This window comes from Stegostoma tigrinum, chromosome 18, assembly GCF_030684315.1.
Source record: "Stegostoma tigrinum isolate sSteTig4 chromosome 18, sSteTig4.hap1, whole genome shotgun sequence".
Taxonomy (NCBI): Eukaryota; Metazoa; Chordata; class Chondrichthyes; order Orectolobiformes; family Stegostomatidae; genus Stegostoma; species Stegostoma tigrinum.
The window spans coordinates 15,213,344-15,240,233 of NC_081371.1; the positions used below are offsets into that span (position 1 = coordinate 15,213,344).

General features: G+C 41.0%; 1 protein-coding gene across 17 annotated transcripts in view; it reads left to right on the top strand.

The window, feature by feature from the left end:
• The window catches only part of cadps2 (Ca++-dependent secretion activator 2), a 607,285-nt gene that overhangs the window by 398,242 nt on the left and 182,153 nt on the right, over nt 1–26,890 (top strand). For all 17 annotated transcript variants that reach the window (XM_059652338.1, XM_059652341.1, XM_059652344.1 and 14 more), the window contains exon 13: nt 11,162–11,349. In XM_059652338.1, the coding sequence (XP_059508321.1) occupies nt 11,162–11,349 (188 nt within the window). The remainder of the gene's footprint in view (nt 1–11,161; nt 11,350–26,890) is intronic.

A 26,890-nucleotide genomic window follows, 5' to 3' on the forward strand; every position in this document is an offset into this window, starting at 1 on the left:
TTTCAAGCCCACCGACTCCCACAGCTACCTGGAATACACCTCCTCCCACCCACCTTCCTGCAAAAATTCCATCCCCTATTCCCAATTCCTCCGCCTCCGCCGCATCTGCTCCCACGATAAGACATTCCACTCCCGCACATCCCAGATGTCCAAGTTCTTCAAGGACCGCAACTTTCCCCCCACAGTGATCGAGAACGCCCTTGACCGCGTCTCCCGTATTTCCCGCAACACATCCCTCACACCTCGCCCCCGCCACAACCGCCCCAAGAGGATCCCCCTCGTTCTCACACACCACCCTACCAACCTCCGGATACAACGCATTATCCTCCGACACTTCCGCCATTTACAATCCGACCCCACCACCCAAGACATTTTTCCATCCCCTCCCCTGTCAGCTTTCCGGAGAGACCACTCTCTCCGTGACTCCCTTGTTCGCTCCACACTGCCCTCCAACCCCACCACACCCGGCACCTTCCCCTGCAACCGCAGGAAATGCTACACTTGTCCCCACACCTCCTCCCTCACCCCCATCCCAGGCCCCAAGATGACATTCCACATTAAGCAGAGGTTCACCTGCACATCTGCCAATGTGGTATACTGCATCCACTGTACCCGGTGCGGCTTCCTCTACATTGGGGAAACCAAGCGGAGGCTTGGGGACCGCTTTGCAGAACACCTCCGCTCAGTCCGCAACAAACAACTGCACCTCCCAGTCGCAAACCATTACCACTCCCCCTCCCATTCTCTCGATGACATGTCTATCATGGGCCTCCTGCACTGCCACAATGATGCCACCCGAAGGTTGCAGGAACAGCAACTCATATTCCGCCTGGGAACCCTGCAGCCATATGGTATCAATGTGGACTTCACCAGTTTCAAAATCTCCCCTTCTCCTACTGCATCCCTAAACCAGCCCAGTTCGTCCCCTCCCCCCACTGCACCACACAACCAGCCCAGCTCTTCCCCCCCCCACCCACTGCATCCCAAAACCAGTCCAACCTGTCTCTGCCTCCCTAACCGGTTCTTCCTCTCACCCATCCCTTCCTCCCACCCCAAGCCGCACCCCCAGCTACCTCCTAACCTCATCCCACCTCCTTGACCTGTCAATCTTCCCTGGACTGACCTATCCCCTCCCTACCTCCCCACCTACACTCTCTCCACCTATCTTCTTTACTCTCCATCTTCGGTCCGCCTCCCCCTCTCTCCCTATTTATTCCAGTTCCCTCTCCCCATCCCCCTCTCTGATGAAGGGTCTAGGCCCGAAACGTCAGCTTTTGTGCTCCTGAGATGCTGCTTGGCCTGCTGTGTTCATCCAGCCTCACATTTTATTATCTTGGAATTCTCCAGCATCTGCAGTTCCCATTATCTCAAGTAAAAGAAGTGTCTTTGCTGTTTGGACTCACCAATGGTCTATCCTTTACCACTGATAATTGGACAGACCCTAGACAAGCACAAAAGAGAATGAGTGGCAGAAACCAACTACCTCATCCATCTCTAGCCCAATATCACATGGTGGCATGGTGGAAAATACCACAGCATTCCCACAGGAGAATCAATTAAAATAAAATCCACTGTTTGAGAAAGATAAATTACAACCTTCTCAGGGCAATGATTGTTGAACCCTGTCAGGAGAGACTACATGTTTTGAAAAAAAATTGGAGAATTTAGTTTGTGTTTTTTTTTGTTAGTGTAAATATTTGGCTTTTTTTTTGACTTGCTTCCAAAAGAGCAATTCACTTGTTCATCATATATGCTTCACCCATTGTTTTTCCTATCTATATTAGCAGCTGGAGACATCTCCAAACTATAGTGTACAGTGTATCAGAGTTGAAAATAACAATAGGAGGCTGGGTGAAAAGAATAAGCATTCTTCTAAAACACAACCACACACATTAACAAATGAATTAACAATGTTAACCTGAATTAGAAAATAGTTTAGACTTCGGTAAAGAGAAGATCTCAGTGTACATTTCTCAGAAAGTTTAGTGTTGAGTTAAGGTCTAATCATTGTTCCTTACCAAATTTAGTTTGTGTGAGCAGTGTTTTTCCAGTGTGTGGCCCTTTTAAACATCTTGTGGGTGGCTCTGCATGTGTGACGTTTGACCTAGAACAAGATATGAGTGATGTCCTTCAGACTGCTGTACATATATTTACTTACATAATTTAGTGGGAATATTAGGTATAAATGTAGCTTACTCACTGATCTTTGAGTAGTTTTATTCACTTTTATGAGGAATAGTCACTTGTTGAAAATCAAGAAAAAATGTTTGTATGTTAGTATGATTGTATGTTACTATGATTGTGTGTGCTTTTTAATTGTGAATAAATATTTCTCCAAATTATCACTGTTTTTCATTTGCTATGTGTAATTAAATTGTGTACTTCATACTTGGAAGTGACAGGGATTTTTCTTAGATGCTAATCAACCAGAAAAGTATTAACAAAGGAATATATATATATAGATATAATTCAGGTGATGGATTTGCAGAAAAAAGGTTGTGTAACTTCATCCATAGCTCAGGGAGAAATAAGGGGAAATATTTTTCCTAAGGGGACACATTCATTTTTCAGAGATTGACTCAAGTAACATTGTCTACATATTTTTCTAGATTTAAGACAAAAGCTTTAACCCTGAGAAGTTCAGCACTGAGTGTCGTACATTGTTCAGTTAGCCACTGGAAAAACCTTGGGCAGACGCTAATGTGTTAGAAAACAGTTGTGACAGATCTCTTGAACAGTCGAATTACGGGAGAAATCTTGTCCTTTTCACCTCCGTACTTTGCCCTAAACCTGTTGGGATTTGTATTTTTGGCAATATTCAAATTGTAATATAACAGCACTCATGTAAGTGACAGAAACAATGAGAAATAAGAGCCGCTCAGCCACTGAAACCAATTGTATCTCAATTCACAATGCACTATATATCATTCTCATCACACTTACACCAGACACTTAGTCATGTGGCAATGCATTTAGATATGACTGAAGTCAGAGCATTCCATTTTGTGTTATTGTATCTAATATTAACAGATGGAAGGTAGGCAGTTTTTATCGAGTTGTACATTTGGTGATTACAATGCTTTTTATTTATTAGTCAGTGACGGAAGCATGGGAATGCTAGTCAGTGACAGAAGCCTGATCAATTGAGAGAGTCAGCTGATCCAATAGCAAATCATGATTTAAACCAAAGTGATTTTTGTTCATTACCAATCAGTGAAGGATAGAATAGAATAGAATACCTTTTATTGTTACATGTACTCCAGAACAGGAGTACAGTGGAAAGTTTTTACAATGACTACCTTTACTGGTGCCATCATAAGTATAGGTACCTAGGTATAAATCTTAGAGTAAATAAAAAGTGTTGTTACAGAGTGAAAGAGTGGCCTTCGACAGAATAAAAATAGATAAAATTATTTTAGTTTTTGAAGTAGAAAAGTTAATTGTATGGACCAGATGTGAGAAGTAACAATGGAAATTGAGAACATTGAGGCATCTCCCAATCCTACTTGCATTTAGGGGAAGCATCAGAAAACTGGACTACTCAATGTTATACCACTGTTGTTTATAAGGGGATAAAGACAAAATGTCTAACTGTGGACTAATCAGCTTTACATTGATGCCGTGAAAATATTTAGAGGAAATAATCTGGGTTAAAATTAATTGACATTTAGAAGGGTTGGGCTAATAAATGGAAGTTAGCCCTAATTTGTTAAATGCTATCCATGTTTGTCCAATTTAGAATTATGGCGTTATACAGCACAGAAACAGAGCATTTGGTTCAACTCATCCATGCTGACCAGATATCTATAACCAGCCTAGTCCCATTAAGTTTTTTCGATGTAAAGAGGGTTGTCAGCAATGTTGTTGATGTCATGTGCATGAACTTTCAAAATGTATTTAACCAACATACCACACAATTCACTTCTTGGTTAAATTAAAGTCCATGGGATTTAATAGGCAGTTGTGTATGTACACAAGATTGGTTAAGGAACAGAAAATACATAGTAGTGGTTACGCTGTATTGAGGCACACAGTGGTTTGTTAGAACTGCTCATCTATATTATGATATGGTTATGCTGAACCTTTGCAGAATACGTGGACCTCAATTCCAGGTTGAGTTCTGGGCATCATACTTGCAGGAAGGATGTCAAGGCCTGAAGGACAACGTGTTAGAGATTCATCGAAATAGTTCCAGAGATAAGGGACTTATGATATTTAGAAACTGAAGAAACTGTCTTCTGTTGTTATTTCAAAATTGTGAAAAATCTAGTCCAAGGTTCTGGTGTAATATGGAGGGATTGCTGTATTTCAAACAAGACATTCCATTCAGGCCTCTGTTGAATGTAAAAGATATTCAAGTACTGTTTCAAAGAAGAACTGGTCAATTCTGTGAGTAAGTACTTATCCCTTTGCTGATAATCTGGGTCATTATTGCAAGAATGGTTGTTGGACCTTGCGCAAGTTGATTACATGTTTCCCACATTGCAACAGTGAACTCATTGGCCACAAAGCTTCAAGACTTTAGGAGATTGTGAAAGGTGACATGCAAATGATATTTCTGAAGTATAGGTCATTATTGACCATGCACATCTATATACAGATATGTAACATAGTGAACAGAATGGGCCAAAGAGAACTGAATAGCAGAGCCTCTATATTCAACCTAAAGCTCACTTGGAGGACACCAGAGTTTACCTGGTTCTCCCCTCCATCCCAACATCTCCCGATCCACAATTGCTGATTAAGTGCAGCAAAGGCTGAAAGATGTCACTTCTGGCTATTCAAGTCGGAAAATATTGGGTTCTTAGTAGGAAGGCTGTCTGCCTCCCTTCCCATTGTGGACAAGATGGTAGAGCAACATGAAAAAGATTGCCTGTCAGTCCATCCCACAATTCCCCCCCCACAACCAAAGAGACAGTAAAACCCAGTCTGGAGTCTCACTTGTTATGTCAGGCCTGATAATGTCCTAGTTAGGCTTGTTGAGCCATCCTTGACCCTGGGTCAAGCTGAGACCAGTAGTAAAAAGCCATACCATCATGTTGGCTGAGGTCAAACAATTCAACACAAACTAAGGAATGAACGTGAGATTGTCCTGATTTGCATGATTTAGCTAAATAGAACCCTTGGAGAATATGAACTAATTGAATTCATTATACATCTTACTGTGTCATAAACACTTCTGCAGATGCATTCTTCTCCTCATTATATAACATGTACATTTTATAGTGTCGTTTGTTCCATGTTTGGCCTGTTTCTCTTCAGTGTCAATCATTAATGTTACATTGTTGATCCCAGTGCCATTACCGATATTTTATAGCATTATCAGGAGATCACTGTCAACTGATTTCTGTTTGTATGACAACTATGACTCCATTGTTAGCTCTGTAGGAAATTTTGGATTTCAGCTGACTTTTTGAACAGTTGAACAGGATTATCTGCTAATGTTGTTAAATGTTAATGAAACAGCATTCACTGAACAGCAGGATGTTTGCATTAATATATTTACAAGTAAACATAGCAAATACGTTGTTCTTTTCATTAATTTACTGGGTAATCTCATGCAGTTTCTTTCTATTCTGTGATGTTTTTATGTATATATTCCAGGGAACAAGATAGCTGTATTTCAGATCTTAGCTACACTGAAACCTGTTGTGATTGTTTGTGTAATAATGGACAAATGAGAAAATGAGGCCTAAACATTATTTCATCATTAACATGGAATGAAAGTGTTTGCATCTTTCCTATACTCAAACTTTCATTTCTGAATGACAGTACAAACGGACTGTGCAGCCAAATAGAGTAAGTTATTCCAGGCATTGACTCTTCATTTATTAAGTTTTCAGTCTCAGTAATGTTTTTGGAGAGAAAAGTGCAGGACAGGAAAAACATTGATTCGCTTGTCTGGCAATGATGGAATCCTGTTTGAGTGCTTTGTCCTGTGCTGTTGCTGCACTGATCATTGTACTTGATTCAAGAGTTACATTCGCAAGTGTCCTAGAAATGACTTGCATGAGTGAGGGAATATTGCAATGAATAATTAGTGAGGTATCAGTTTAAAATTGTCATCAAAAGGATGAGTTAGGTTTTTGAGAAATCACATCACAAAGGGACTTGGAATGCTTCGACATTGGAACTTACTTTGGTGGAGATTATTGCATATTTTAAGAGAATGATTACCAAAGACTGAAAGAAAAGGGATATCCAGGACTCCAAGAGGAAGACAGTGGGTTTAGTGTTGGATTGGTCTCACAAAAAGCCAGAATAGGTGCAATAAATTGAATGGTCTCCTGACTTTACTGTTAATATCTACGGTTTCCCTTTGGCTTTTATTTCTGCTTTGCTTTGAAAGATGGATGAGCTAAGTATGGTTCCTTTACAAACCTTTATGTGCTGGTTTGCCAGGTTCCTGAGACAGAATATATCTGGAATAGAGGATTTTTTTTTAAAAAATGCTTCATAATGTGGCATAAAGAATCATTTCCTGAGCTTGACCTGTTGCTACAGAGTGGAACAGACTTCTCAGGATTTCTTCTAGAAATTGACCACTTTTTAAATTGGTTTATTCACCACTGGGGAGGGTGGCGTGCACATTTGTTCTATCAAATAAACGAAGTTTGCATTTTTAGTCCTAACGGGATTTTTTTCTTGCTCACTTTGTATGTTTGTCAGGTTCATATCCAGGTTATTTTGTAGGGTTAAAATGATTTACTTCCTGACATTCAGTCAGTAATTTTACTGCATCTCAGTTTTAGATTAGATTCCCTACAGTGTGGAAACAGGCCCTTTGGCCCAACAAGTCCACACCACCCTTGGAGCATCCCACCCAGAACCATTCCCCTATAACCCACACACCCCTGAACACTATGGGCAATTTATCATGGCTGATCCACCTAGACTGCACATCTTTGGACTGTGGGAGGAAACCGGAGCACCTGGAGGAAACCCATGGGGAGAATGTGCAAACTCCGCACAGACAGTTATCCGAGGCTGGAATCGAACCCAGGTCCCTGGTGCTGTGAGGCTGCAGTGCTAACCACTGAGCCACCGTGCTGCCCTAGCTTGCAAATTTTATAAAACAGCAAGGGCCAATTGTAATGAAATGTCTTTCTTTGGTGTTGGTGAAAAGCAGAGTGTGTTCCCAGTCAAGTGGAAGGTATAACAGACAATAATAGAAATATCATACTTCATATTAGCAGCTCTCCTACTACCTAGTCAGAATATTGTGAGCTCAACATCTATTCTGAAGACCAAGCATGTAATCTAAGCTGTGCAGCACCAACACACTACGGCATTGTTGGAGATGCTGTCTTTTGAATGAAATGTTAGACCCGATCCCCATCTCTTCCATCAATTGAACATAAGCCATCTCTTGCCACTATTTCAAAGAAATACAGAAAAATCTCCCCTGACTAATATTTATCTGGCCATTAGCACTTTACTGTTTGTGGGGCTTCCATCTACAAATTGACCGCAGTTTTGCCTACATTCCCACAGGGACCATACTTCAAAAAATGCTTTAGCTGCAAAGTGTTTTCAGGCATTCTGAGGTCAAAGAAGCAGCAGTATGTATTGCATGAAATGTGTTGCTTTTATCGTTTTGTTTTTTGGTGCATAGAGCATAGATTGTTTGAAGCAGCAGGCAAAGTGGCCTCTTGTACACATGTGCGCAGTCTTCAATGTTTTGTTCCTCCTTCCAATTCTCTAGAATTGATATTTTAAAATTATTTTTGAACTTAAGTGGGAGCATAACTATAGAGAGGAGCTATCATGTAAGCATCAACTGACCATTCAGCAAATAACCTTTCTTAGTTCTGTGGCACACCGTGCTCATGTACTTTTAAAAATAGGTCCTTTCAAATGCAGTTCAGCACTCAGTTGAATGATTTGACACAAGAATCAACCTTCTCTTAAAGGCTTGAACATTGAAAGTTCCTAATTCAATACTTTCCTGCAGAAAATTTAATGAAAAAATGTATTCTTTCTCTTCTGCTGCCCTTGGCATATAAGGAGAGGGATAATAGAGGTTGCTTTATTGATTTGGTGTGTGAGTCGATTGTGATTTTCCTCAATATGAATTGCTTCCATAGCACAATTAAGGGTGCAAGTAGAAATACACTATTAATGGCATGTGGACCTCAGCATTGTGAATAATGACTCTCGCACATACTGTGTCCTTGCCTCTTTTGTATCGAATATAAGGCTTCTGATGCTTACTTGTCATTTTCTTGTCATTGTAATCCATTTTCAGGTTTGCCAAGGCTTGCGTTCATTACATAAAGTAGGCAGTTTTTGCAAAAAATAAATGATTAAACTGAATATTGAAGTCTCTCTGAATTATCGAAACTTCATACTCAAGGAACAAAAGTAGTTCTGCAATGTTGTTGCATTTTTCCATAATCTTCAAGTATATGTTGAGATAACATTGTAATGATCAAGATGTTTAAAGTACCGTTGTTGGCATTCTCGCAAGACCTTATGTGCAATCTAAAATTATTATTATTATTGGCACTTTCTCCCAACAATATTGAATCCTGGAAATAATGTCAGGTTATTTCACCAGTCTGTTTGTAATCCTTGATGTCACAGATTGTCATTATTTTTGGTATTCACATTCCATGATTGTGTCTATTTATAATTGCGACAGCATGTTTATCAAGCTGTCAAACATTGGGATATTCCAAGCTCAAAAAAGGCATTGTGAAACAAAATAGTTTAATGTTTGATTATCAAATTTCAAATTTATTTATTTTTCATTCTTTTGCAGGATGTGGTTAATGTTGGCCAATCCACTGTTAATTGCCTATCTGTAATGACTATCGAGAATGTGGTGGTATATCCCTTCAGTTAGTGTTGGGTAGGTGCACTCATAGTGCTGTTAGGGAGGAAATTCCAGGGTTTTAAACCAGCAACAGTGAAGAATGGGGGATATAATTCCATGTCAGGGTCGTGGATGGCTCAGATGGATTTTGTGGTTCCCACACCATTTGCTGCCCTTGTTCTCCTAGAGGGTAACAGTTACAGGTTTGGAGAGTGCTGTTGAATAAACCTTGCTGAATGATGGGGGTTGACTTTACTGACTTTGGCGCCCGGGCATTTGTATTTCGACGTCCTCTGTGAGGATGCAGAGTTGAGTTGACAGGTATTTAGTTGTACAGTTTGATAGGAGTGCTCCCAGCTCTCATGAATGTTGTTCTCACAGCACCAGGAGTCTGGGATTGATTCCACCCTTGGGCGACTGTCTGTGTGGAGTTTGCACGTTCCTCCTATGTCTGCATGGGTTTCCATCGGGTGCTCCAGTTTCCTCCCACAGTCCAAATATGTGCAAGTTAGGTGGATTGGCCATGCTAAATTACCCATCGTGTTCAGAAATGTGTAGGTTAGGTGCATTAGAGAAATACAGGAATGGGGCAGGGAATGGCTCTGTGTGGAATGCTCTTCGGACGGTTGGTGTAGACTTGTCGGGCCAAATAGCCTGTTTCCACGCTGTGCAGATTTTATATATAAATGGCTCCCTCGAACATTTACAAAATTAGTAGATATCACAAGAATATGTGATATTACTTTTTTTTTAAATGAATGCCTCTATCGATATAACTAAGTTACTACTTGGCTTTTAAAAATAAACTGAACCCCTTCGTAGAGTCTTTTATAAGGTGCATTTTTTTCTGATAAGACAATGCTGATAACATCACTTAGTCAGTAAAACGTGGTGCCTCCATCTGGTAGATTTAGCATTCATTGTTCTTACTGGTAAGTTGACACACTGCACAGGCAGCGTAGTGTGTGTTGACCCTGCTGTTGCAGGAATCATATTTGCTGTTGCTAATGTTGTCTCATTTGCTGGTGATGTTGTTCATGTTGTCTCCCTGGATAGTGATGTCTCCAGTGTCCATGGTCAACACAGTGTGGAGCTGGAGGAACACAGCAGGTCAGGCAGCATCAGAGGAATAGGAAGGTCGACATTTTGGGTCGGGACCCTTCACGGAACTCTGATTGCTGTCTACGTAACGTTTGTTCACTGTCGCTGGGGTAGAAAATTCCTCTCTAACAGCACTGCAGGTGTCCCTACACTCCAAATTCCACGGCAGCTTGAGAAGGAAGCGCGCCATTACCTTCTTGGGGTAGTTCGGGAAGGACAATAAATACTGACTTAGGCAGTGCTGCTCATATCACATGAACAATGAAAAAAACTAATGGAGAGTGCAGTCTTGCAAACCATTTCTGGTTAGATGCTAAACAGTATTATGAATTGTAGCAGTGACTGTTCAGAAACATTGACACTATGTGCAAGGCAATTGACCAGTTCTAATGTGAAGCAATAAGTATATAAATAAGCCCTGTATAGAGAGGATTTTTTTTTGTCTTGATCGTGAAAAATGTTGACATTTGGGCCAACTTTATTTACCTATTGGAGTTATCATTGAGAAGACTTGTTTTACTACTTCTTGCTGATGCAGTGCAAGATTTTCTACTTTGATTGTTAAACAGATTCATCCGACTACTTTATGATCACTGCACTATGCAGAAGCTATGGACAATTTTGCACATTGTCCTGCTCATGCAGGAAACAGTTGGTTATTGGCAATTAATGTATTTGAGACCCAAATTGTCTTAATGCTACATATTTTGTCCGTTATTGTCGGTTCATTGTTTTTGTAAGATTTGTTTCCTTTATTTCATGTTAATGATAAAAATAAAATAAACAAGATCATTTAGAATTTATTATAGCAATCAAAGTATTTGGCAAATGGGCAAATTCAGACACAGGATCTCCCCTTCAGCTAATTCCACGTTCTGCCAGCCCCTAACCAAGCCTTGAGGCTGCATGCAATACCTCTCTAACTGGCCACATTGTATTTGAGTTATGCCTGTCATTAACAAGAATGACATTCTTGCTATTCGTGCTGAAAAGAGGGTTCATATTGCTTGTGTTGAAAGACAAAAAAGTTAAATGATAAGGAAAGAAAACGTCATTATCAGTTCTGCTGTGACCCTCAGCCAGTCAAAAACTTTCAAGAAAATGCTTTAATTATTGTACTTTTCATTTTGAGATTATTCTATTTAAATATGAGATTCCAGACTTAAGATACAGCTAAATTGATAATGGCTGAGATTAATTCTCAACTTTTACAATTAAATTCTGTTCTATTTACCTTCTTAGGGTTGGTTTAGTCCTGGACAAGTTTTTGTTCTCGATGAATATTGTTCCCGTTATGGTCTGCGAGGATGTCATCGGCATCTCTGCTATCTCAAGGAGCTGATAGAACGCGCAGAAGGTGGCACAATGATCGATCCAACTCTACTGCATTACAGCTTTGCTTTCTGTGCCTCTCACGTCCATGGCAACAGGTGAATTTTTTTTAAACCAAAAATCAATAGCAAACATAAATGATTGTGTGCACATTTAAAAAATAAGACAAACACAGCCCAATAAGCAGGGTGCTTGTACAACCCCTTCCTGATAATTCAACTGATAGCTGTCCAAAAGTTGTTGAACAGATGTATCATTTACTGAGGATTATTATGTAACCGTGTTATTTTATTCAGTTAAATTAAAATGTGGACTGTGGGGGCTACAATACTGCCCACTGACATTAATCAAAAAAAAAGAAAGCTGTGATCAAGCCTAATATTAAGACTATAGTGTCAAATAGTCAATTGACACATGCTGACAAAGTTCACAGACAAAGGATGGCCACCTGACTGATGTCCTGAAGACCAACAAACACCTTTGAAACTATACCCCAGCAAGGAATCTAAAGGCATTTTGAAAGAAGTTGAGACAATTGACCGCAAAAAGGCATACTTAAAAATGCATAGCAGGTATGTTAGGGACTTTAGATCAAACATGTGTTCTTCTTGAGATTTCAGTCATGTCACCGTACATATGGGTCTGAAGTCAACTCCATCTCACAGATGGAGTTTAACTTAAATAAATGTGAGCTGCTGCATTTTAGAAAGGCAAATCAGGGCAGGACTTATACGCTTAATGGTAAAGTCCTGGAGGGTCTTGCTAAGTAGAGATTGCAGGGTGCAGGTTCATATTTCCTTGAAAATGAAGTCGCTGGTAGATAATGAAGAAGACATTTGGTATGCTTGCCTTTATTGGTCAGTGCATTGAGTATAGGAGTTGGGAGGTCATGTTGCAGCTGTACACGACATTGGTTAGGCCAATTTTGGACGTACTGCATGCACTTCTAGTCTCCCTACTATAGGAAGGATGTTGTGTAACTTGAAAGTGTTCGGAAAGGATTTACAAGGATGTTGCCAGGGTTGGAGGGTTTGAACTATAGGAAGAGGTTGAATAGGCTGGGGCTGTTTTCCCTGGAGCATTAGAGGCTGAGGGGTGACCTTATAGAAGTTTATAAAATCATGAAGGGCATGGATAGGCTGAATAGACAAGGTCTTTTTTCCAGGGTAGGGGAATCCAAAACTAGACGGCACAGGTTTAAGATAAGAGGAGAAGTATATAAAGGAGACCTGAGCTGCAACGTTTTCATAGAGAGGGTGGAGCATGTATGGCACAAACTGCCAGGGAAAAGAGTGGAGGCAGGTACAATTACAGGAGTTAAAAGGCTTTTGGATGGGTAGATGAATGGGAAGTGTTTAGAGGGATATGGCCAATTGTTGGCAAATGGGACCTAGATCAGTTTAGGATATTTAATTGGCACTAATGAGTAGGAGGGAAGGGTCTGTTTCTGCGCTGTATGTCTCTATGACTGTTGTATTGCAATGAAGATGTTTACAAAGTTGCATGGTTCTGACAGTGCTGTTCCCTGTAGTGTAGCAATGGCAACACTTCAAAGGTGCTTTACAGACTGGAGATTTGGGATATCCTTTGGTTGGGCAGGATGCTATATAAGTGCAAGATTTTCTTCCTTTATCTTCATCAAAAATGTTTATTTCACCTTAAATTCTCCAACCTTTCTTTTCCAGTTAAAGGATCAGATACAAACCTCTGTGGGCACTGGAAATAAATTTTCCTTTGTAAATAATACAATCGTGTATCATAGTTTCCATTACAGAAAGGTGGGCCTCCTTATAAGATATGATGGCACTTGCCTGAGCAGCTATCAAAATCAATGGCCAAAGTGACAAGCTCCCAACCGTTTACTGATACTTGTTTCGAGTAAAGGTCATCAAAAGTGACATCCTCCTGGCTCACCTTTCTCACATGTCGTCTCACATAGCATTAATTGGCTCCTGACAAGTGTAACTTAGAATTGTCACCCACTCAAATGAGCTTGAATACGACAGAATCCACCAGCGTCTCAGCACTGACTCCAATGCACTCTGACAACTCATAAGCAGAGTGAACATTAGTCAGGAATTACTATCTCACATCTGTCATTGAACTGAAAGGAGATGACACACTGCCATCTTGTCTGCACCGGGATATCAAGGGGATGTTACTCACTAATTCATGTCATATTTATCACATTGTATTGATATACTCCTCAGATCTTTTTGCTCTGATAGTATCACTTCTGTACTGTCTGAGAAGGGTTCCAACCTTGTCAATCTGCCTTGACCAAGCCAGTTCACAGAATGATATTCTTCTCTTTGTTTTAAAAATAAATTTTCCAATTTGTGATCATTTTTATTATTAAATGGTGACAGAACTGTTCTTCCAGCAATGACATACGTAACTTAAAGGATACATTTGTAACGCTAACCAGTTAACCTAGTGTGACCCCTCCGAAGCTTGATCATGGTTATTCTGACAAGATGACTTACATTCACTCCACTGGGATGTTTCAAACAGTCAGTACTTTGCTATAACATTCTAAGATGTGCAGTGAAGCTGTGTGTGAGGAATGAGATGTGACTGCTACCAATGCTTTGTCTAAATCTGCATGAATTGTTCCACATTTATTCAGCAGCGTTTATCCAAGCATCACAATTGAAGTCAAAGAAACAGTACTCACTTATAACTAACAATGACTTTCTTGTTACGAAATTCTAAGATTTTTTTAAAGATGGTTTTGACCATAATCTGATGAAACTTTTATTTTAACATGAGAAAATAAATTGAAAAAATGAGCCTTTTAAGTCACAGAGTCATACAGCACGGAAACAGATCCTTCGGTCCAACCAGTCAATGCCGACCATGATACCAAACTAAACTAGTCCCACCTACCTGCGCTTGGCACAGAGCCCTCCAAACCTTTCTTATTCAGGTACACATTTAAATGGCTGTTAACCATTGTAACCACCTGCATCCACCACTTCCTCTGAAAGTTCATTCCACACATGAACCGCCCTTTGTGTAAAAAAAGAAATTGCCTCCATCCCTTTTTTTTAATCTTTTCCCTTTCACCTTACAAATATGCCCCCCAATATGTCTTGAAATCCCCAACTTGAGAGGAAAAAAAATCTACCATTCACCTTTCTCTACTTGTAATTTCTCAACCTCTATAAGGTCACCCTTCCACCTCCTACATGACAGTGAAAAAATGTCCGAGGCTATCCAGCTTCTCCTGGCAACATCCTGGTAGATATCTCCTGAAACCACTCCAGTTTAATAATATCCATCCTATAACAGGGTGACCAGAACTAGACACAGTACTCCAGAAGAGGCCTCACCAACATCTTGTATAGCCTTAACATGACATCCCAACTCTTGTACTCAAAGGTCTGAGCAATGAAGACAAGTGAGTTAAACATCATAACCACCCCATCTATGTATAATGCAAACTTGAAAGAATTATATACCAGTACACTAAGTGTCTCTGTTCTACAACACTACCCAGGGCTCTCCCATTAATTGTGTATGACCTGCATTATTTGTTTTACCGAAATGCAATACCTCAAATTTATTCAAACTAAGATCCATCTGCCATTCTTCAGCCCATTGACCTATTGAAGACTTCTTTGGTGCCCAAATTACCTGACCTCTAAATGGGTGTTTTGCAATATTATGTAATGTTGTCAAAAAATATATGCTTTCCTGGTTTCCAAATGTGGCAACTTTTGATCCCCTTTGTTCTTCCAGTGTTTTTTTAACCCTTTTCTTAGGAATCGATGATTGCAGCAAACATCCAACATGACACTCATATACCCATAGTCCATCTCAGACAAGTATCCCTAGTTCACAGCTGTGCCTAAAAGCAAAGGCCAGAATGCTTCCTGCCTCTGGGGGATGTCATGTTCATGTTCAGTACAATGTTCTCATCTTTTCGGGAATCACTGAGCAGAGTTTGGGAGCTAGATACCTTCCTCCTTATAGCACAGGGAAGGTTAGGCCAATTGTGCATCTCTGATTGAGGTCAGCTAAATCAAATTGGGAGTCAAACCTGCCTTTCTGCACACTTTTTACCAAATCAATTTGTGCCTTTAGGAGCTCATTGGGTTACTGTATGCACCATCTCACAAAATATAATGAAGTATCAATGCTTGGGAGGAGCTTGTGTTGTGAGTAATTTAGTCAGCAGCACTTCTCTCCAGATTCATATGAAAAAGTACCAGACCTTTCCTCTCTACCTCCCCTGATTCCCCCTGTATGTGACTCGATCGTACAGTATACCTTTCACTTGTTGGCTCAACCTCTTGCCAGTCATTCTGACAACTAAATAAATTGTTTATTTTGGTAATGGTCTGAACTTCAAACTAATTTCTTTGATGAGATAACTGATTGTTAGCAGTGATATTTTCAAAAAACAGAAATATATTAAATATTATTTGATTAAGTATGTTGGGCTAGACTTTGCAATAGGAATAATCAGAAGGATATCAGCACTCATTGCCATTAGGGAAATATATAAAATTGCAGCATCTAGTGCCTGCACTTGCACAGTTAAAATGAGGAAGTTGCTTTCCACACTGCACAGCTCCTCCGAAACTGATATATCACTGAGAGACTTTAATCACAGTAACAGAATATTGACCATTCGGCTCATCTAGTTCATTTTGGTCATCAAATAGCTTATCTAGTCAGATTTTATAGGACTTGGCATGTAACCTTCAATGCTGTGATGTTCCAGGTGTTCATTTGCAAACTATTTGGACTGGTTGGATCAAGGGTTTGTTTTCACACTGTAAGAGTCTATGGCTCTATGATTTAAATGTTATGATAGTTCTGGCCTCTACTAGACTGTAAGGCAGGCCTTGCCATCTAGGTGAAATTAGAAGTCTTTCTTAAACCTCTGGTCTTTATCTTAAATCTAAGCACCTGACTATTGATCCTTCTATTAAAGAGAAAATTTTCTTCTTCTCAATCTTAACTCTGCTCCTGATGACTTTGTACACCTCAATCATGTTCAACTTTGTCCATTTCTGAAATGACCTTAACTCTTACTGGTTTATAGTCACTATCACCAAAATGCTCCCCCACTGACACTTCAACCTCTTACCCAGTTTCATTTCCTAAAAATACAAGAACACTGTACATTGGAATCTATTCAATGACTTGAACTTTTGGGGATAATATTAATTAAACACAGCAGAGGATAGTTATTGCTGAGGCATCCAGGTGTAAGTGAATTCACTGCTCTTGTGGTGCAAAGGTAGTGTCCCTGTCTTCAAGCTAGGAGGCCTGGGTTCAAGTCCCACCTGTTCCACAGGTGTGCAATAAAATCTACGAATGGGTTGATCAGAAAATAGCTCATGTATAAGTGAATCACAAAGGATGCATTATACTGCCAAACCTGAAAATTTACTTTTGCTGATATGCAGTTTCTCTTTGCAGACTTTCATGTACTTAAAGATTCAGAAAGTTTCCTTACTTCCATTTGCTTCATCCCTCATTTCATTCAATCTTTCTCTCCTTCTCTTCACTTTCCATTCAGTAAATTAAGCATTCTCTTTTGACATTTCTTTACAGAGACAGTGGGCTGGATATTAACAGGGCTGTGGGTATGGATGCAGGTTTGAATGGGCTGGAATTCCCCACATGCTGTAGCATCCTAACAGAGCATATGTGTTCCCACCTGGAAGTTAGCCTCACTGGTAAGCTTGGCTTCCAGCCAGGCAGGGAAGACTCTAGATCAAGTAGGTCCTAAGAAAGAGTTGGGAGAGCGTTTAGGGGTTTTACAACTCCTGAGGCATTCAGTATCTGCCCAAGGTGAAGGTTGAGGGTCTCGTTACCCAAACCAAACATCCTTGTATGAGATAATAAAATGTGAGGCTGGATGAACACAGCAGGCCAAGCAGCATCTCAGGAGCACAAAAGCTGACGTTTCGGGCCTAGACCCTTCATCAGAGAGGGGGATGGGGAGAGGGAACTGGAATAAATAAGGAGAGAGGGGGAGGCGGACCGAAGATGGAGAGAAAAGAAGATAGGTGGAGAAAGTATAGGTGGGGAGGTAGGGAGAGGATAGGTCAGTCCAGGGAAGATGGACAGGTCAAGGAGGTGGGATGAGGTTAGTAGGTAGATGGGGGTGCGGCTTGGGGTGGGAGGAAGGGATGGGTGAGAAGAAGATCAGGTTAGGGAGGCAGAGACCGGTTGGACTGGTTTTGGGATGCAGTGGGTGGGGGGGAAGAGCTGGGCTGGTTGTGTGGTGCGGTCGGGGGAGGGGACGAACTGGGCTGGTTTAGGGATGCAGTAGGGGAAGGGGAGATTTTGAAACTGGTGAAGTCCACATTGATACCATTAGGCTGCAGGGTTCCCAGGCGGAATATGAGTTGCTGTTCCTGCAACCTTCGGGTGGCATCATTGTGGCACTGCAGGAGGCCCATGACAGACATGTCATCAAGAGAATGGGAGGGGGAGTGGAAATGGTTGGCGACTGGGAGGTGCAGTTGCTTTTTGCGAACTGAGCGGAGGTGTTCTGCAAAGCGTCTCCAAGCCTCCGCTTGGTTTCCCCAATGTAGAGGAAGCCACACTGGGTAAAATGGATGCAATATACCACATTGGCAGATGTGCAGGTGAACCTCTGCTTAATGTGGAATGTCATCTTGGGGCCTGGGATAGGGGTGAGGGAGGAGGTGTGGGGGCAAGTGTAGCATTTCCTGCGGTTGCAGGGGAAGGTGCCGGGTGTGTCGGGGTTGGAGGGCAGTGTGGAGCGAACAAGGGAGTCACGGAGAGAGTGGTCTCTCCGGAAAGCAGACAGGGGTGGGGATGGAAAAATGTCTTGGGTGGTGGGGTCAGATTGTAAATGGCGGAAGTGTCGGAGTATGATGCGTTGTATCCGGAGGTTGGTAGGGTGGTGTGCCGGATAAAGTAATGCATGAGCTTTAACCTTTTGCACACTTCCATAACGATTTTGTGTCTAGGAAATGAGCAATGATGACCAATTTTGTAATACTTCCCAATACATACTCCCTGTCTGAATTTAAAAATAAATAGAGACCTGTTTGTGTTATGCTACTAGCCTGATGTTTCCAAACTTTGGAAAGCTGTAAAACTGGCTCAAGATTTGGCAGGCTTTGGTTCACAGCAGGTTCCTGGATAGCTGTTTAAGTGAGTGGAATGTCTACAGCTTCCACATTAAAGGTGTCTCAAAAGGGATATATTTTAAACTATGTATAAATGGCCCGAAAGTCTTCACGCAAAATTGTACCTCTTGACTAACAATGCCAGTGTGGAGTGACCTCTTCTTGGGAAAGGATAACAATTCAGCTTTTTTTTATGTTCAGCATGGATTACAAAATCCTTTTGAATTTGCAGGAGTGCCTTCACAGTTTATTAGCAACCTGCAGTCATTGATTGCAAGACTCCATGTGAACACTTTATACCATTAAGTATAGGAGTTGGGATGTCATGTTGAGGTTGTACAGGATGTCGGTGGGGTCACTTTTGGAGTATTCTGTACAGTTCTGGTCACCGTACTGTAGGAAGGATATTATTAAATTGAAGAGAGTTCGGAAAAGATTTATCAGAATGTTGCTGGGAATGGAGGGTTTGAATGACAAGGATAGGCTGTATAGGCTGGGACTTTATTTACTGGAGTGTAGGAGGTTGAGGGGTGACCTTATAGAGGCTCATAAAATCATAAAGGGCATAGATAAGGTGACTAGCAATGGCTTTTTCCCTACAGTGGGTGAGCTCAAACTGGTCGGGGAGGCGGGGTGTGGAGGGCATATTTTTGAGGTGAGAGGAGAAATTTTAAAAGGGACCTGAGGCGCACCTTTTTCACGTAGATTGTGATTTGTGTGCAGAATGAACTGCCAGAGGAAGTGGTGGATGCAGATGCAGTTACAGCATTTAAAAAATGTTTGGATAGGTGCATCAATGGAAAAGACTCAGAGGGGCCAAATGTAGGCAAGTGGAACTGGTTTAGTTTGGGAAACCTGCTTCGCATGGGCCAGTTGGACTGAAGGATCTGTTTCCATGCTGTATAACTGCATTATCTCTGATACATTTTAACCTCACTGTAAAGCCTCTTCCAGGGATGCCTAAGCTGAAGAAGTTACCCTCCTCCCTCCGGACATACCTCAGGGGATCTCTCTCCCACAGCAACTCTCTTGTCCACCTATCTTCTCCTCTTTCCATCTTCGATCCACCTCCCCCTCTCTCCCTATCTTTCTCAGATCCCTCTCCCCCTCCCCCTTTTCTGATGAAGGGTCTTGGCCCGAAATGTTAGCTTTTGTGCTCCTAAGATGCTGCTTGGCCTGCTGTGTTCATCCAGCTCCACACTTTGTTATCTCAGATTCTCCAGCATCTGCAGTTCAGGAGGGAAGAGCTTTTTTCCTTGTTTCTGTTCCTGTATTCCAGTCTGAAAAGTGAGACATAATTGCAAAATGAAAACAATCAGTAGATTTGAGTTGTATTGACATTCTAAGGATACTACAATTAGAACATTTAGCACTTGCTCATTTTACATATCTGTCATAGCACAAGATTCGGCCCAGCTCAAAAAAAGTAATGATCAGTCTTAAAGTTCACTGAAGATCACTTGCAGTCTATAGTCAAATTACATTTGAAGTGTCCTGCGCACCAATATGAAACCACTAAGTTCCAACCTAATGTCCATATAATGCATGTTGTTGAGGTTCCTTGCTTATTGTGACTTATGTAGATATCAGTGCAGATTTTAACTTTCATGCTACTGTGATGTATATGAAGGATGCAGCTCTGGACTGTGTCTCATTTAAAGAGTTCTAAGAGGTGAAGATGGACTTGATGGCATCTTTCTGTCTGTACTACAAGAAACCTTGGAGAACCAAAATAGTGTCCATGGCGGGAGGGGAGTTCATACACTTATAGCATGAATTGCACCAGGCACTGTTTTGGTAAAATATTTGATGTGCACCTGCTTAATATCCATGGGAAATATGGAGAACAAGCAGATCATAATGTGCAACACTGATTTAACACCAGCACTGTCATTTTGGAATTCCACGGTCTAGCCGATGTCCTCCCTTAATCGCATCAGTTAAGCACACATTAAGCGGTACAGATTCCCATTTCAAAGTGTGGAATCATAACTGCATTAATGTTTTTTGTTGATTTTTCGCTTCTGGTTCTTGCTGAAATTATACATGTTTTTGGGGTGTTCTACTGTTGTTTCATATTTCAGTAGTTTGTAGTGGATGGGGTGGCAAATGCTGAAGGGCTTTATTTGCAGATTTTTCAGGTTTCTGCTTGAACCAGTTGCTCCCAGACATGGGGCCATCCATTATCCTGTTGAATTGGAGCTGGGAGAATAAGCAGATGTCATGCAGAGATGTCTTGGACTTCTGAAAAGAAAGGGGAACATACATAACAATCTGAGAGTAAGGAAGATAGTAAAAACTTTATACGACATCAACATCTTGGAGCTGAAAAGAAATAGTGGAGTTAGAGGAAGTGGGGTTTGAGTGGGAGGATTAAATATAACGACACTGTCATCTTTAATGTTTTCAGCCTTGTTGATAGCCATGGCCTCGGCAATGACCTTTCTCATCATGATTAGCTCCATCTCCTGTTGGAAAATATTGTCAAGCCTTTCCCCCTCTAATCAGTTCCTACTGCCTCCAGTTGTGTACCATCTAGTCTACAAAATCATGAGGGGTATAGACAGGGTGGATAGCAAAAAGCTTTTTCCCCAGAGTGGGGGACTCAGTTACTCGAGGTCATGAGTTCAAAGTGAGAGGACGGAAGTTTAAGGGAGATGTGCGTGGAAAGTTCTTTACACATGGGTGGTGGGTGCCTGGAACGCGTTGCCAGCGGAGGCGGTAGACGCAGACACATTAGCGTCTTTTGAGATATATTTGGACAGGTACATGGATGGGCAGAGAGCAAATGGACACAGACCCTTAGAAAATAGATGACAGGTTAGACAGAGGATCTTGATCGGCACAGGCTTGGCGGGCTGAAGGGCCTGTTCCTATGCTGTAATTTTCTTTGTTCTTTGTTCTCTTACAAGAGAGCAAGAGTGCAGACAGTGTGTCAGTGATTATCATGCAATAGAGTTCAGCAGTACTGCTGGCATGATTGAATAACTGACAATGCATGTAAGTTTTGGGTGGTAAATATGAGGCTTTCTACATATGTGAGAGGGAGCTGAAGTCCAGAAATATTAAGCATGAGTCATGATCAGTAAAGATTGTTGGTGGAGAAGTCAGAGAGAAATGTGAACTTTGTAGTAACTGAGCTTAGTGGTGCATTTGGTCGTTATTAAAGTGATTCATTAAACCTGTTATGGTGCTGCCCCAGGTTCATGGGCTATCTCCTGCCGTTGATTTCAATGAATGTTTCCACTGTCTTTTTCTCATGTTTTTTGAGGGCCCTCTAGCTCCCAGAAGGTCAGGAAGTCTTTCCATCCAGCCCACCCAGGGCTCTGGTGTAAAACCTGAAAACAGTTGTACCCATTCTCTCTAAAAGGTGCACTTTGGCTTTAAGTAATTCTAGATACAAGGCTAATATGTGCAGTCAATGAACAATATGGTTTGTGCTGGTTGAATGCAGCTGGCATGAGAATAACCAGACAACACAAGGTGGCACAAAGGCTGTAGGCTATCATACATCATCACTAGGCTAGCCATTGTAAGCAGCATGCAGATTTAAATTTAGGTGATTATATTTCAGCTTTTCATCATGCATTCTTTTCAGAGAATTTCAGCAATTGATTTGCATCTGCCACTCCTTGCAAAGACATAGGGAGAAACTGAGCAAGGTTTCAAGCCTGTCTAATAGAAAAGGTGTATTAAGATGTTTGTTCTTTACATATAACTAATAATTCTGTGTCTTTTGGTTTACTGGGGACAATGGTTCATGAGCTGGACAAACAAAACAGCTAATGCTTTGCATATGAATGCCAAAACTAATACAGAGTCACTGTATGCTTTAGTGATTGTGCCTGTGTGTGTTTGTGTGAAGCCCTCTTTTAGATATAAGTTGCAGCTTGTTATGTATTCCCTGATTCGAGCGTTGTAAAGATTTCTAAGAACTGCAGGAAAGTCTGACCATTTCCTTGGCCAGTTGCATGCATGTAGGTGATCATCATAATTAGCCCATCCACTTAGCACATTATGGTACTGTGGATTCATTTCTTGCCACCTTAATATCTGCCTTTTTTTGTCACATTTATTCCCAGTGGTCTTGCCGATGTGCCTGTGTATGCTTCATTGAATTAATCGTACAGTTGTTTCTTGTGATAAATTCAACATAGTTCAATGATGTGGGCATTACTGGCCTATGATTCTATACAGTTTGGACAGATGCCAGTCACTGTATAAGCTCTCTGAACTTACAACTACTTGACAGCTGGGCAGTATTTTTGCTGTGATAAGTTGGTGAGAATGGGAGAGGTGGGTAAGGCAAATGCGAGAAATTTTACCCCTGGCTGGCATGCCAGGTTGCCAGCACCATTCCATCCTTGAGCCATTTTGCTGGAGGTCAGCTTAGAGCAAAAGCTTCACGTTGCTTATGTTAAATGTCAATTAAAGACATGGTTAAGAGTGGAATTTTCTACTTGTCCTGCAGACAAGATGGTGTGGAACGGGAGGTTGAGGGCTGGAATTTCTAGAGTCTAGAGGACTAACAGGAGGCATTGCTGCACAGACGGAGCCCGGCATTTAATTGTACTTAAAAGCATCCCATGTAATATCTCACAAAGCAATTTATTTCAGTGGAGCTTGGCATTGTATCCCTGATACAGCAACTTGCCACTGGCCAAAAGTATTTCGGCGCATTGCCTGTTTATCACAAAACAGGGAGAAATGGCATCATTTATTTCCGGAAGTAGACACGAGTACCTTCCTTGCTACACCTATATGTTGCTAATTGACTAATGTGACAGATTTCCTTCGCATTAACCTGGAAGAAACCAAATTGGATTGTCAGATCTTAAGTTGCAGATGTATCCAATGTTTTATTTATTACATAACAATAGATTACAGCAAATCATATAATTTTTCCCTGTATTCATGGGGGAAAAAAGTGACTATGGAAATGTATGCAATATTGATCTGGATATAAAATGGTGAATGGAACATGGTGGTTATAGTACTCTATTAATAAGTGTAGCATGCAAGTTCAAACCCCACTATGGCTGTTAAAAGATTTGAATTCAATTTAAAGTCAAATCTGGAAACAGAAATATTACAGTATAAGTGAACAATAAGTGGTAATATGGTGATTCAATGGTTAGCACCACTGCCTCACAGTGCCATAGACCTGGGTTCAATTTCAGCCTCGGGCTACTGTCTGTGTGGAGTTTGCACATTCCCCCTGTGTCTCTGTGGGTTTCCTTTGGTGCTCTGGTTTCCTCCCACAATCCAAAGATATGTAGATTAGGTGGATTGGCCATGTTAAATTGCCCATTTTGCTTAGGGTGGGAAATGCAGGGATGGGTTAGAGAGTGGCTCTGAGTGGGATGCCCCTTAGAAGGTCACTGTGGACTCGATGGGCCAAATGGCCTGCTTCTATGATGTAGGGATTCCATGACGTCTTTTTGGGAGAGAAAAACTGCCAATCTAGCATTTCTGTGAATCTAGTTGACTCTGCTCTCCCTCTGACATGCTCTGACAAGCCATTCTGTTGTACCCAATTACTGTCAGGACAGCAATGAGTTGGCAATAGTGGTGCAGTGATAATGTCACTTGACTAGAGACCTAGAGATATAAATTCAATTCCCTCCAGGGAAATACATTAAATTAATTTTAAGCAGTTGGATTCGAAAACTGTTCTCAGTAATGGTGCCATGAAACTGTAATTGATCATTGTAAACAACCACCTGATTCACTAATTGAATTTAAGAAAGGAAGTCTGCATTCATTACTTAGTCTGGCCTATGTGTAACTTCCTGTAAATCCAAAAGAATGTGGTTGGCTGCCCTGTGAAATGGACTATCAAGCCACTCACCTTCAGGAAAAACCCAAAGCAACAAAAATGAATGGACCACCTGGCATCACACAACAGTAAGACAGCTGCCTCTGTCATCTATGCAGTATCCTCCTTACTAACATCTGGAAGCTTCTGTCAAAATTGGGAGAACTATCTTCCCAGTCATAAAACAGCCCGACAAAGTCATACCCTCCAATACAGCGTTGCAGACAATACATTCACCATCCATTGTTATGATCCATCCCTTATGGTGGAACAGTGGTACAGACTTTAGGACGGAATTCATCTGGAAGTCCTCGATTTTGACTCCAAAGCCTATGAAGGCTTCTGTTACATATTCCAGTGTGGGTGTGGAACAACCTCCGGTTCTTCCATCTATTAACCACCCAACAGATGATGAATCAGTACTTGAACACCACGAGGATGAAGCAAGAATCAACAAGAACACAGAATATACATTGGATGGGGGACTTCAATGTTCATCAGCAAAACTAGCACAATATCAATACTGCTGCATTTAGGAACTGAAAACTGACAAGTCCCCACAGGTTCTAATGAATTTCATCCTATCATAGAATCATACAATACAGAAGAGACTATTCAGACCGTCAAGTCCAAATTGCCCAAATTACTTTAAATCTATACTAATCCCATTTTACAGCATTAGACCTGCATCCTAGGGTCTTAACAGTGGATATTGGGATTATAGGTGCATTGCTTTTAGTTTTCCAAACTTCGGTGTCTTTGTAATCAGATTGGAAATTACCAAGGTGACTCCTCCATTCGAAAAAGTAGGGAGAATGCTAGAATTGACTATTGATGAGGTTATGGTGGGGCACTAAGAAAAATTCAATGCAATCAAGGAGAGTCGGCATCATTTTGTGAAAGAGAAATTGTGTTTGATAGATTTATTATCATTTTTTGATGCTACTTTAACATGGATATGGTGTACCTAAGTTTGCAGGCAACTTTTGACAAGGTGCCACATCAAAGGTAAGAACACAAATGAAGAACTTGGAGGTAATATAATTAACATGAGTGGAGAATTGGTTAGCAAACAGGAAGCAGAGTGAGGGAATAAGTGGGTCATTGCTGATCCTCAACTATTTACAGACCAATATTAATGATTTAGACGATGGGACTGAATGTAGATATTTTGCTAATCAATTTGTTCAGTGATATTTGTTCATGGTCTGATCAATCTGCCTGCCACAGATATATCTGTCCATGATATTATTAGTAGTGGTGACCATCATGCAATCCTTGTGAAGACAAAGACCCATCTTCACACTGAGTATTCCCTCCATCATGTTGTGTGTAACCTCTACCATGCTGAATGAGATAGATTCAGGTCAGATCATGCAAATTAAAATGGGACATCCATGAACTGCAGTGAGGTATCAACAGTGGCAGAATTGTATTAATCCCAAAGTATTAGCTCATGGTCCATTACATCCCTCAGTCTACCATCACCATCAAACCAGCTGACAACCTGGCTCAATGCAGAGTGCAGGATTGCACATTAGGAGCAGCATCGTATATACTTAAACGTGAGGTGATAGTGGTAAATAGTGACACTACAAACAGCTCTACTCTCTTGTCTTATCCAGTTGTAAAGGGACTAAGTGCAGGAGAGTATCCACAAATATCCCTGTACATAACTGTGGGAGACCCCAGTGCAAAAGATAAAATTGAAGCATTTGCAACCACATTCAACATGAAGTGCTGAGTTGATAATCCATCTCGGCCTCCTTCGGAGATCCCTAGTATCACAGATTCCAGTATCCAGCCAACTTGATTCAATCCATGCTGTATCAAGAAATGTTTGGAGGTACTAGATGGCACAAAGGCCATGGGCACTCTCATCATTTCAGCAGTAGTGCTGAAGATTTGTGCTCTGGATTTTACCATGCCACAAGCCAAATAGTGTTCCACTACTACAGTATGTTCGCATCAATGTGGAAAGCTGCCCTTTTCTGAAAAACCAGGACTAACATAATCATTGTTCCTTCCCTGTTGATGAATTTCTTTCCCAGTAGCAATGGGGGTGTACCTATACCAGCTGAAATGCAGTAGTTCAAGTGCTATCTTCTCAAGGGCAATTAGATGCCGGCTTTTCCAGAGATGTTCACATCCCATGAGATAATACCAAGTCCTAACCAGCAACACACATCGCCTGAGAATGAAAATAAAAAGTGTATAGATTTTATTTATAGCTGTTGTACTGTTTGAGAAGAACTTACTCCACTTCCCACACCCTGCTACCCTCCCTAGTTCAGAAAGCCTCTCTTCTCTTTTTACACCCCATTCACTCCAGTCTCTGCCTCTCTGTCCTCTTCACCTATATTTTAAGTCTTCTCCTTTGCAACTTCAGCCTAAAAAGGCAACAGAATATTGAGGAAAAATTTTCTCCTTGCTTTCCTGATCTGGAACAAAAAAAAAGTTGCTGGAGAAGCTCAACAGGTCTGGTAGAATCTGTGAATTAAAAATCATAGTTAACGTTTTGGGTCTGGTGACACTTCCTTAGAACTTTAACTCTGATTTTTCTTTTTCCTCACAGATTCTACCAGAGCTTTCCCAGCAACTTCTGTTTTTGTTCCTGATTTACAGCATCAGCAGTTCTTTCAATTTATTTCCTATTCCTGATCTGGAACCTTGCTTATTGAGTGCACAAATTGCAAA